The sequence below is a fragment of the Crocodylus siamensis genome, chromosome 1 (genome assembly GCF_052110815.1).
Source record: "Crocodylus siamensis isolate JL-2025a chromosome 1, ASM5211081v1, whole genome shotgun sequence".
Taxonomy (NCBI): Eukaryota; Metazoa; Chordata; order Crocodylia; family Crocodylidae; genus Crocodylus; species Crocodylus siamensis.
The window spans coordinates 393,200,605-393,214,503 of NC_143395.1; the positions used below are offsets into that span (position 1 = coordinate 393,200,605).

General features: G+C 43.3%; 1 protein-coding gene across 3 annotated transcripts in view; it reads right to left on the reverse strand.

The window, feature by feature from the left end:
* DYNC2H1 (dynein cytoplasmic 2 heavy chain 1) overlaps positions 1-13,899 on the reverse strand; it is a 464,482-nt gene that overhangs the window by 82,568 nt on the left and 368,015 nt on the right. The window contains exon 84 of one of the 3 annotated variants that reach the window (XM_090030125.1): positions 1,855-2,064. The exons of the other annotated variants lie outside the window; for them this stretch is intronic. Coding sequence (XP_089886251.1) covers positions 1,855-2,064 — 210 coding nt within the window. The remainder of the gene's footprint in view (positions 1-1,854; positions 2,065-13,899) is intronic. 3 annotated transcript variants of the gene reach the window in all.

Below are 13,899 nucleotides of genomic sequence, written 5' to 3' on the forward strand. Positions count from 1 at the left end.
AGACAGAGACAGAAATAGGCAGCCGCAGCCTGCAGGCATCCAGGAACACAGCCCAGCAGCATGTGGAGCACTGCCCAGTAGGCAAGTCTGTGAAGGAGAGGGGGCAGAGTGAGGCCCCCATGGTGAGGGAGGGAGTGAGGCAGAGACAAGGGCAGGGACTGGAGTGAATGGGGCCCTGGGCTCGGAGCAGGCCATGGGATGCAGCCACAGGTAGCACGGGGAAGCTCCTGCCACTGTGCGCACCTCGGGGGACTCATGTGGGGCACATGCCCCCTAGATTTGTGTGGGGCAGAGGTGGGCTGCTGCTGCAGGCTGGGGATCTGCATCCCGCTGTCTTTGCCCCAGGAGCCATGTGCTGGCTACACCGTGTCTCCTGACTGCCCAGCAGCAGGAGACATAGATAGCATGGCATTGCACATGTCCTGGGGAAATGGCAGCAGGGTGCAGAGTCCCAGCTTGCAGCACCAGGCTGCCTCTGCCCTGCACACAAATCCAGGGGCCACATGCCCCCTATGCCTCTCCTGGGGGTTCATATGGGGCAGGAACAGTCCCTGACCCTAAGGCCCTGGATGAGCCACTCACAGTTCCATCCCATGACCTGCCCAGCCCTGGGGCCCCATTCACCCCAGCACCTACCCCTTCCTCTGCCTCACTTCCTCCCTTACTGTGGGGGCCTTGATCCGCACCCCTGTGCCCCTTACCTCTCCCCAGGTCCCTTCCCCCCTACACGCTTACCTGCTGCACGCTGTCTGTGTGTGTGGGTATGTGTATGTCTGCCTCTCACTCCCAAGCCACAGTCCCTCAAGCTCTGCTCCTGCCCCTCATTCCTAACCCACAGTACCCCACAACCTGCTAGGGTATGCAGGAACCTCCCCACCCGGGGCTCCAAATCCCACACATAAACCCACAGTCCCCTACTCCGTCATTAATTCCCCCCCACACGCATACACCCACCCTGAACCATACAAAGTACCTGCATAATTTTGAGTTTTTCTGCACGTTTGATCTTTTAGCTGTGTGATTAATGTGAATATTTTTTTTAATCATGCAACTAATCATGATCAATTTTTTAAATTGTTTGACAGCCCTAAAAATAATGTTTTCAGGGCTAATATAAATGATTTGTCTGGTGAGGTTTTGTGGTATTTGATGTGGAAATATTACTCCAGAACTTAATTCTACTTAGCTTTGTATATTCTTGAGGGCTGCTTAAACAACATTTTTCTACGTTTTCATGATGAACAATTATAGTCAAGTTATGGTACAAAATAGCAAGCTTTGTACCCTGCAGGATAGTTGGGTGGTTTGGCCATTTTGCTTTATATCTAAAGAAACCTTAACCCTCACATAAAGAAAGTAACTGTATGTAGTCAGCACCCATCAGAACTTTTAAAAATGCCAGACTGACAGTACTAATATTTATTTATCCTCACAAAAAGTGCAACACAGCTAACTGGCAATCATGGTTTAATTGATTTCCATGAAGCCTCAACTCCAAGGTACAAAAAAGTAGTTCTATGCTGCTACTTTGGGCTCACTTCTGAAATTGCTATTTAGATTAACAATAGCAATTAGTGTTGCAGTTGTTAACAGCCTTCAGATGGTAAACATTTGCTGTTCAAAATCTTGAACCAATGACCTTCTTTTGAAAGATTCCTATTTGATTAGGACTCTCCTGAACCCCTCTATCCTTTTTGTGACAATTTTAATGAAAAAGAATTAAAACAAAACAAAAAGAAACCAGTAACAACTCTGAAAAAATGGTGTAATTGAAAAATGGATTAGAATTTTGGAGATTTTTGTTTAAACTTTAAGAATAATTCTTAAGGACCAGGGGTTTTAAGATTAGCGTACCTTTTGGTTTAGTAGAGCACTTGCTAGTCTTTGTACTTCAGAGCTCAACAGCGAGGTACCCCTGATGACTTTACTGAGAGCTGCAAGTGACTGATGGACACTTTGTACTAGGAGAATGGCATTGTATTGTTCAAGAATAATGAATGATAAGATTGGGGAACCTTGCCGCTCAGTGGGAGGAGACACCTTCTGATGAATCAGCTTGGAATTCTAAAAGAAAAATATATGATGTTAAAATTAATACACTCAGTGAAATGGCTCTGCCTTAAAAAATACAATCCACAGAGGAGATGGCTTGCCCTTACCAAAGTCAATTATGATACTTCCACTGTTTTCAGTGATACAGGATAAGAAGTACGATGAAGGAACTGTACATGTTAAATTTCCCAGATGACCAATTCAGTATAAAGTAAGTTTTCCTTTGTTTATTCTATTATTTTTAAAATACTGGAAACTGCTATTTTTTCTTCATTTCATCAAACAAATTCAACAGATTTTATTATTTTGTGATACAATAGTGTCATAAAAATGTATGCTAAGTACAGTACACATACAGAGCAACAGAGAGTGCTTGTCTAAAGAACACTAAAGAGCAGGCTATATTGTTTGGCTGTGCTAGAATCATGTCTATTCAGAAAAACAGGAATAAATTTGAGATTCTCTTCTCTGCACTCATACGATCAGGATAGAAAAATCAAAAATACTGGTCTTCCTTAACATCCTTCCAGATCCAAGAGGTCCCACACTTACAGTTTCCCTTTCAGAAGGAAATGTTTCTTGCCTGGTCTTAGGACAGTTGTAGGGAAGTTAGCATTAGCAACTCCTAATAGCTTATAAACCCAATATGAACAAGTAAACAGTTTTACTTTCCCTGTATCATTCAGTGTGAACATAAAGTGAGCACACCATACTTTCTTTTCTACTGATACAATCAAAACTATTCCCAGAAATGAAACTTTATGCAGCTATATATTAGCTATAGTAAGGTTAATAGTTAGGTTTATTTATGCACAAAGATGATCAGGTTCATGGCTCTCATGTTTTGAGTCTGCAAATGCTGAATTTATGCCTTATGAAAATGGAACTTTCAGTTGTGTTTTCTAATGCAGAAACTATTTCTGGTGACCAAGAAGGGGTACTAATGTAAACTGTTCAAGCATTACAAGAGCAGTTGTTTGGCAAGAGTATTTAACATTATAGGAAACAAAAACCTGGAGGGATAAAAAAAAGATGGAGGAAGCCTAAATAAAACTAGTAATTGCATACATGTACACCTTTTAAATTAAACTGAATATTCAACAGCAACACCTTCTTTCTTGGTACTGTGTTGCCAGAATATAATTGCATTTTGTAGAAAGATAGGGGACAGGTTGGCTTCATAACTACCGGTTCTCAGAACTGAAAACGACATGCTCAAATTGACCAACTGAAGAAGACATGCTCAAATTGACCAAGCCACTTGGAATGATTTTTTTCTGAGGTTTTGATTTTTAAAATATAAAAGATACTTATAAAATTCAGATCCAGGTCTTGGTGCAGACTTCAAATATCCTCAAAGTTCTCAGTACTGTACTTAAGGGTTTAATATAGCTGCATCACTAATGATGTTTCCCCTTGAATTATCTAGGAATGAGCAAACACAGCTGTTCTGAGGAAAGTGGGAAAACTCAAATTTAAATAAGCTATATTAGAAAATTATAGTGTATAAATCTGATTCACATATTTTAGCAATACAAATCTTAAGCTATAGTTTTAAAGCAATTGGTTCTTCCCCTTCAACAATGAATGTTCTTAAATTTGTACAGCTTTGCTTAAGAATGATATGCAAAGCCATTAGTAGAAAATTGCTTGTGATATAATTTTCTAAGGATCTAATTTTTTCAAAATTATTCAATGAAATCAAGTTGCTAATGGATAATAAAACAGAAAATAGAACCAGAAAGAAGACAACATTATATATAAATCACCACTTTACGTCAGTCAGAATTTATCATTCAGTATTTAAGCATAGAAAAAGATGAGACGTTTAAACTGGATGGTACAACATGTTAGCTCTAGAGGATGTGCTCTAATTTTCATGGCATTTGAGTACTAAAACTAGGGAATGAAATTAAGTTTATTGACTTTCTAAGATCACTTCTATACCATCTGAAAAGGTAGTTTCCATTTTGAAGTATGCTATATAATTTCAGAAGATACACCAATCTTGCTACAATAGCAGCCCCAATGACTAATAGTGAATTTGTATGTATAGATATTAAAACATTATCCTGCTTATAGCTTACTTTGTACTGGAATGCAAATAATCAATCTACTAAATTACAGCAAAATATGCATTGTTTTATGGAACAACTCATACCAATAGACTTACATTTCCATTTACTTTTCTTTTTGTGTAAAGATGAAGAAATGTTTCCAGCTTCCAGATTAAACAGGAAAGAGTTGCTAATATTTCTGATATTAGTTCTGCATTTAAATTGTGAATGTCTAAGGGTTAAAGTTATTCATATATTCAAATTTTCAGTGTAATTTCAATCACTTTTCCAGTTTACATTCAAGTTATATAATGTCCAAATGCACTTATCATTTGGCTTCATTTAAAAGTTGTTGCCAATTTGTAATATTATTGTACATGCAGAGTACTGCACAAAAATATATTTTGGTAGCAACTGTTCTGAGATACTCAAATGAATTTTGAGGAAGAAGAACTTGTACTCAATTTTAAACAGATGATGAGAAACCCTTGTAAAATGTTTCCAATAAGCTATACGTCCCAAAATCTCTACGTGGCCAATTTGGAAAACATATTTGCCCATAACATTTTTCACTTTTCAATTACATGTTTGGTAATTTAGTGAAGCATCTGTTGTGGCTCTGGTTTTATTGATCTAAGATTAAACCAATTTTGAATCCCTCACGTGGTATTCTGCTTTGCAGCACAGTAGGATGTCTCTATCCATGTTGTTGCATCCTCTAAGGACATGTCTTCCACTTCCACTGCTTCAGGTTCACCAGTGGGTGTGTCTACATGTGCATTTACTGCACAGTAACTCACTGTGTTGTAAGCAGCTTTTATGCCAGTGAATACACGTGTCTATGTAATAGCACTATAACGCTGTGTATGGATTGACTTGGGATTAAAGTTTGTTCCAAGTCAGTCCACATAAACAGAGTTACTGCACAGTACAGTTGTGCAAAATTTCGATGGCCTTTTCATTTCGACCTTGTTTCAACTCATTTTGCGGTCAAAACAGCAAAATCAAAATGAAACAAAGGCTGTCAAAATAGCCTTAAAACAAAATGAGGCTAGCTGAAATGTTTCAAAAGTTGAAACATTTTGACCATAGTGCTAGGGATGGGAAGTCAGTCCAGCTGGGCTGCCTTCCCATTTCTGGTGCAAGATCTGGCGGGGTTGGGGAGGCAAATTGCGTGGGGGTCGGAAGTCAGCCCAGCTGGGCTGCCTCACCATCCCCCCATTCTAGATTGCATGGGGGGGCATGAAAGCACCCCAGTTGGGCTACCACCATGGCAGAGTGCCAGGGGAGGGAAGGCAGCTAGATGGGCTTCCTCTCCATTCCCCACACTAGATCGCATGGGGAGTGGAAAAGCAGCCCAGCTGGGCTGCTCACCATCCACCCCCCCGCGCTAGATCATACATGGAGCAGGGAAGCTGCTCAGCTGGGCCAACTCCCTGCCCCACACATGATTTAGCAAAACAGCCGAAAAAGGGTCAAAACAGAAACAGTTACTGTGCTGAATGGGCACACGTGTAGATGTGCACCCATGCTGCATGGTAGTTTTCAGTTAATGCACTATAACCTAAGTTACAGCACAGTAATGGTGCACATAATGACGTGCCCACTGAGCTGGAGAAACCAAATAGAAATCAGATAGCCTTTATTCATTTTTAGCTTGTCAGTCTCACTGACACGGGAACTATGCCAGGGTATATACAAATCAAGACCTCTCTAGAAAACATACACCGTTACATATACACTCTTCTTTGAACCATCCTAATGCGCAAATGTAACACAGTCTTTGGACCACTGAACATCCACATCACCAGAGCTATGACCACTGTTTAAAGGTAGCTCCACCATCAATGCAGTATGGAAGGAACATTTTCAAGAGCTCCTGAATCAAGGTTGTAATGCTGAAGACAATACCACAGAATATACCCCACAATACCTCATTAAGGACTGCCTTGCATGATCCATGATCAAGAGGCCTTGAAAACTATTAAGCAGATGAAAAACAACAAAGCACGTGGTCTTAATTGAATACCAGATAAAATTTATAAGCAGGGTACAAAAAGTTCTCTCATGAACTACACATTGTTATGAAAATCTGAAAACACAAATAGATTCCCATTGACCTGAAAGTCTATCTCCAAGAAAAGAGAGAGATTGGATTGCAGGAATTATTGTGGTAGTTTACTCTTATCCAGAGCTGGGAAGATCCTCAGCTGTATTCTCCTTGGTAGATTCAGTTTCCTCAGTCAGGAGAGTCTGTCTGAGTCCCAGTGTGGTTTTAGACCACTCAGAGATACAATGGATATGATCTTTGTTGCTGGATAGCCTCAGGAGAAGTGCTACAAGCAACACTGAGATCTTTAATCAACATCAATACTTCAGAGACAAATACTGTGATGTACAGTATGGCACTGATCATTTCAAACAAACTTGCCTCGCTATGGAGATGGATAGGTGGAGACCTGTGCTGCACAGCCCTGACCCTGTGTGTCCTGCATCTGCTCCTGGCTCACCCACTTAGGCTCAGCAGTGGTGGCATGGGACAGAAGCTGTTGCTCACTGTGGGGGTAAAGCTACCCCTCCCCCTTGCCACTGCTGGGCAGTTCTTGGTGCAGCTGCCTAGAGACTGCACCTGGCTACCCTGTGTCTCTGCCACCATCACCAATGCCTCTGGGATGCCAAGCAGGACAGCGGTGGCAGCACAGAACAGACACAGGGCAGCCTGGCACAGACTCCAGGAGGCTGCAGTGAGAACTGCCCGGAAGTGGCAAGGGGGAAGGGCTGCTTTTTTCCCATGCTGAGCAGCAGCTTCTGTCCCATACCACCACTGCTCAGCTTGGGTGGGTGAGCCTGGAGCAGGCGTGGGGTGCCCAGGGTTAGGCCTGTGCAGTGCAGGTCCCCACACACCCACATTCCCCACACAAACCCCATACCCAACCACCCCTGCACCCCACCTTGCAATATACAAGAGTAAGACCTCATTTTGAGCTATTATGCAATCACCTCTATATACACCACACAAACAGACACAAATCAAGACAAAAATATTTTAACAAATGAAATTTAAATATGTTTATGTCAATGTTTGAATTTTAGTATATAATTTGGGTTTTTTCCAGTTCCAAGATGGCAACCCCCCTTCCTGAAATGAGTCCTTCTGGAGGCACAGGGAGGGATTTCGAGTGGCAAAGGTTAGGAGTTCAGGGGTGGAACTTCCACACCCAATATGTTGATCAGAGGGTGGGGAACCTGTCAGGCAGGGCTTCCCTTGCAGCCCTCAACAGCTCATCAAAACTCGTTAAGCAGCCCTCCACTGGAAATAACTGCCCACCCCTGACATAAAGAATGCTTAAAGAACATGTCTACACCCTTAGTTTATCTAAATAGTAGTTTCCAAGACAAACAGATGTCAAGTGGTAATTTCATTATGCTGACGAAGCATCAGCATGTCTATAATGAATAGGTATCTTCAAGGCATTTATAGAAACATGCCTGGAGAAAAAAAATCCCTTTGGGCTTGATTTTCAGGTTTTCATATTTCTAAGAAGATGATTTACAATTAATTTCAGTTTGGATATTAATTTTCATGGGTTTATGATTTTTTTGCTCTGGGACTAAAGAGTGTTTAAGTTTTTTAAAAAGCTATGAATATAACAAACATAACAGCATAGTGATCCAAATTCACATAAGATTTATGCTGAAAGAATCCTGCATTTTACAATTTGAAGATAGCTCATTAGCTATAATTTCCAACTATATATGATAACACCTGCTTTTCCTTCCTAAAAATATATATATCTGTTCCTTACCATTCAAATCAAAGGTATTAACAAGCTTCAATGCCCCCAATGTTATCACAGTCAATATTCAAGAAACACACAGAGAAACATAATAGTGAAGCATTTACACTAAGTAAACTATAACATTTTGAATGAGACAAAAGAACAATGAAACAATATGAATTTGAACATAAGCCATTTGGATGGGAGATTTGTACATATATTTATCTGTCATAACTACATTTCTATGTAATTAACTGTTTTCAGTAAGTTTGTTAGAGAGTGAAGATAATGGACGTTATTCAGAACAGTAACACAATTAGTGCTGCATTTCCCATTCCTAGATCTTTATTTAATGGTTCTGGAAAGATCTTATATTTTTTGTCCAGTGATGGGAACAGGAAATGGTTTTTAATTGCTTACACCTGTTACTGTTAATTATCTTCTTATGTCTGCTGTGTAAAAGTGCTTTTAATGATGAAATTCTGAAGTTCAAAAACATCTAAATCATTTCTTTTAAGTGGTACTCTTCTACTTAATTTTTAAAGGGCATGGATAGATTGCTTTGACAGCTGTTTGTGATAGTTTAAAGCCCTTTCCACACTTTGAAATAGGTGGAAAAATATTTATTCCAAGGTGGGATTTATTTATTCTTTTATTTATTCTTTTCTCTTCCATTTCTAAGTACACATAATAAACACAGATTTTGTTTAGATTATTTTGTAATCCAGAAGTGGCACTCATTGGTAAGGTAGACAGTTATATGACATACCAGACCAAACTTTTCAGGATAGTGACCTTCGAGGAAGGTCACCATAGACACTGGCTATGGACAGACATTACACATAAACTGGCTGAAGTGATCAGAAACTGGTTTAAACCTATAACAGAACAGATGTTCAGTGCACATAAACTGGTTTGAAAATGGCTGAAACTGGTTTGAGATAAACCTGGCTGAATGTAGTATTAGACTTAACTGATTTGGGTCAAACCATTTTATGCAATGCCTTTCCCAGACCCCTTTCTGGTTTAAGAAAAACAAGACACCCACAGCATCCTGGCATGCTCTCTGGGGTGGGTGGGGCTCTCTGCTCCACAGCAGGGCTGGCCCCTCCCCTCTACTCCCTGGCTGCAGCTCCAGAGACTGTGATCTGCTTCCCGCCTCCCCTCACCCCTCCTTGCTAAGCAGGAATTCCCCCCTCCCCTCTGCCTTGCTGAGGAGGTGTCTGTGTATTAGTTAGCAGACCACATGCATTGCTACTGTCTGTGTTGAATCAACAGTAGAATAAACAAGCAGAATCAACAAGTAGCTGGTAATGTCCTTCTGTTTTCTTAATTGGGAGATAATCAGTGAGTTAGGGGGTAATAAACACTGTTATTAATTCCCTGCTGAGCTAATCAGAGTGTCTTGCCAGGGCCTGGCCACACGCCCCTCAGCTCAGTGCTTTGGAAAGAAGGGAGGGCTGCTCTAGTGCCCCCTGGCTTCTGGCCTAAGCCACTACAGCCATGTGCCTGCATTTCTGGGATGTCTGTCCAGCTGCAAAACTGATTTAGACTAGCGAGGTTAGACTAACCTGGAAAGATTGAATCAATTCAGGCTCAGGCTTTTTGAATGTCCATTCCTTGCCATTATGAACTCTCAGTACAATGCTGTGGCAAACAACAGGAGTATCAAGCAGAACTAGCAAAGTGATATTCCCTGTGTACAAAGTAGTGGGAAGACTGCTGATAGACTACTGTATCTAGTTCTAGTGTCCATACTTCAAGAAGGATATGGAACTATCAAAAGCTGCTCAAGAGATGACAACAAAAATGATTAAGCAGACGGAAGGATTGTCTCCTATGATGTAAGAATTTAAGAGCTCAACTTATTCAGCTCACAAGAAAAGGCTAAGATGCATCTTGATTACTTTGGACAGGTATTTGCAAATAGAAGAACTGAATTACTGTGCTGTCCCGGCACCACACAGGTCATTTCCGATGTTACTGTACAGTAGTGTCAGCATCATGGTTTGTGCCTCCCAATGCTGCATCGCCATAGTGACTAGCTACATTGCCATAGCTTATTACTAAAGTGACATAGCAGCTTCTATAGATGTGCCCAGAGGAACCTGTCTTTCAGCCCACTGGCCTAGTAGCTATGGCACTTGCTCAGGGAACAGCAGAAATGGATTTTGCCCTCTTATGGGTATTTAAAACCATGTCTTCTGCTTCCCAGAAAAGTATTATAAACACCAGGTCATAGGCTAGGCACTAGCCACAGAACCCTCCTCTTCTACTGATGTTGGCATGCTGGGTAGCCAATAGGGAAAGATATGGGATCACAAAGAGTACATCGGGAGAGAGGCAAGGTGGCTGATGTAAAAGCTGCCCTGGAAGGGAGGAGGACTTAGGGACCTGGAAGTAACTACCCCAATGCTGTCTGTCCATTTTATCCAGTGAACTGTAAATGAAAAATGCAGTGGGCCAGCTTTAAGGAGATGGCTGGTGAGCACTACCTCGCCTGTGGCATAATGGTTAAAAGCACTCTGCTGTAGAACACACTGGCTCAAATGCTTCCTGGACGAGAGGACCTAGATCAGGGGTTGGCAACATTTTTGGGCTGAGTGCCAAAAACAGCCACAACCTCAACTTGTAAGGTGTTAGTGAGCTAGGGGCGGATGGCAGGGGAGCCATGAGGGGCCCAATCCTTGTTGTGGCATTGCAGTCCTGGCTTCTTCTCTACCATCTGCCCTGAGACACATGGGCCAAACAAAACGCTAGGAAATTTGGTCGTACGCTAGGAAATGTGGTCATCACGCCAGATGACAAAGCCAATATATTTAATGATTTCTTTGCCTCCATTTTCCTGAGCAGGGACCAGAACAATCACCCCCCCTCTGGGCCCCCGTTAGACCCCAGGGGAGGTGCACCTAGGCCAAGGGTTAGTGAGGAACTATTTAGGGAACTTCTGGAAGTACTGGATGTATTCAAATCAGCTGGTTCAGACAATCTCCACCCTCGAGTATTAAGGGAATTGGCTGAGGTCATTGTGAGACCCCTGGCATGGCTGTACGAGCACTCGTGGTGCTCTGGTGTGGTGCCAGAGGACTGGAAGAGGGCCAACATGGTTCCCATCTTCAAAAAGGGGAGGAAGGGGGACCCGGGAAACTATAGGCCAGTTAGTCTTACTTCAACCCTGGACAAGCTTTTTGAGAAAATTATTCTGACGTGGGGAAGATTATGCTTAGGGGCAATCAACACTTCATTAATGGCAGGTCCTGTCAGACCAACCTGGTGGCCTTCTACGATTAGGTTACCAAATCCTTAGATGCAGGGGTAGCAGTGGACATAGTCTTCCTGGACTTTCGGAAGGCCTTTGACAATGTCTCTCACCCCATTCTCATTAAGAAACTGGGGGACTGTGGTGTTGACACATGTCAAAAAGGTCGCCCACAGTCAAATGGATCGCCAACCGGCTGGAGGGCCACACCCAGAGTGTGGTGGTGGATGGGTCATTTTCGACTTGGAGGGATGTGGGCAGTGGGGTTCCGCAGGGCTCAGTCCTCGGGCCTGCACTGTTCAACATCTTCAGCAGTGACTTAGACAAGGGGGTAAATAGCACCCTGTTCAAATTTGCTGATGACACTAAGATGTGGGGGGATGTGGGCATGCTAGAAGGGAGGAATAGGCTGCAATCAGACCTAGACAGGTTACAGGGGTGGGCGGATGAGAATAGGATGGGATTCAACACCGACAAGTGCCAGGTGATGCACCTGGGGAAGAACAACCGGCACCATACCTACAGGTTGGGGAATTCCCTTTTCATCAGTACAGAGGCAGAAAAGGATCTTAGAGTCATCATTGATGCCAAGATGAATATGGGCCGGCAGCGTGGGCAGTCAGGAAGGCCAACTGTACCTTGTCATGCATCCAGAGATGCATCTCAAGCAGGTCCAAGGAGGTGATCCTCCCCCTCTAAGCGGCACTGGTCAGGCCGCAGCTGGAATACTGCATCCAGTTCTGGGTGCTGCACTTCAAGAGGGATATGGACAACATGGAGAGGGTCCAGAGGAGGGCCACACATATGATCAGGGGGCAGCAGGGCAGATCCTACGAGGGGAGGCTACAGGACCTGAACCTGTTCAGCCTCCACAAGAGAAGGCTGAGGGGAGATCTAGTGGCCTCCACTACTCTTTCCTGCCATGGCAGGGGGTCAGATTCTATGATCTGCTCAGGTACCTTCCGACCCTAGAAACTATGAAACTATGAGTGCCACACACTAACACATGCTGGGGGTTGCCTACCCTGACCTAGATTTTGATGTTATTGATGGATATTACAGACCAAATTGTTTAGTAAGTTATGAGAATGTTAAAACCAGTGAACACGCTTATGTAATGGTTTGGCTTCCTGGACCATGATTCGTACTTCCATGCAAGTGACCTCCTGTGATGCGATGGGCTTCATCTCTCCGCAAGAGGTAAGAGTGTCTTTTCTTACAAGTTGGCTGACCTCCTACATCAGGCTTTAAATTAAGTACGATGGGGGATGGGGAGGCAGGGGATGCAGAGAGTCTAGTCTAGAACCTACAAACTGTGAGACATACAGCAGTATCAAGGGGCCCGTTGGGCATCAGAACGGGGGGGGGGGAGGGCACGAAAGGCACCAGTCAGGGATCTAAAGCACCTCCATGTTAATAGTAGGAGCATTGGGAACAAGCAGGAAGAACTTGCACTCCTGCTTCCAGACAATCAGTTTGATTTATTGGGGCTAATGGAAACCTGGTGGGACCCTACCTATGACTGGGCAGTACAAATTGAGGGCTATAAGATGTTCCAAAGGGATAGAGTAGGGAGAAAAGGGGGTGGGTGGTTGAACTCTATGTAAAGGAGCATTACATATCTACTCTTATCAAAATGAGATCCGAGGAGGAGAAAATTGAGGCACTGTGGGTTAGGACACATGGCGGTCAAGGGGAAAGGGACTTGATGGTGGGGGTCTGCTATAGACCACCACACCAAGAGGAAAAGTTAGACTTAGAATTCTTGAGGCAGCTCTCAGAGGCTGTACAGTCTAGGGATGTCATTTTCATGGGGGACCTAAAGTACCCTGACATCTGCTGGGGGGAGCAGTCAGCCAAATCCAACCATTCATGTAGATTCTTAACCTGTGTGCAGAATCTTCACCTAACGCAGGAGGTATATGGTCCCACTAGGGAGAATGCCTTACTAGAATTATTGTTGGCTACAGGGGAGGACCTGGTAGGGGAACTGCAGATTCATGGTTACCTTGGGGACAGTGACCACCAATCAATCAAATGCACCGTATGGTGTAGGGTGGGTAAGATAACTAGTAGGGTGGAAGTGCTGGACTTAGGAAGGCTAACCTTAGTATGCTTAGGAGTCTATCAATGATGCACTACAGGATAAGAATATTGGCAAGATGGAAGTCCAGGAAGAGTGGTCATTCCTAAAGGAAGCAATCCTTTGGGTACAGAGGGAGACTATCCCAGTACGAGGGAAAAGGGGGAAAGGAGCCAAAAAACTTCCCTGGCTATATAGGGAAATGCAGGAGAGTCTAAGGGCGAAAAAGAAGGCATACAGGTGGTGGAAGCAAGAGGAAGCTACCAAGCAGGAGCATACCTACTTGGCCTGCACTTGCAGGGAGGCAGTTAGAAAGGCCCACGCAACCACAGAGCTGAGGCTGGCAACACAAATTAAAGACAACAAAAAGTCTTTTTTAGGTATGTAGGGAGTAAAAGGAAGGCACAGGGCAGCACAGTACCCCCACTGAACAAGAAGGAGCAATTATTGACAGATGAGGGGGGACAAGGCTGAACTATTCAATAAGTGTTTTGTGTCAGTGTTCCTGAACAGGGCTCAAGATAAATCTCCTAATGGGTTCTTAGATGGGCAGCAGAAGGACACTAGCCCACCAACTGTTGACGCTGACTTGGTACAAAGTCACTTAGATGGACTGGATGCATTTAAGTCAGCAAGCCTGTATGAGCTTCATCTGAGAGTACTGAAGGA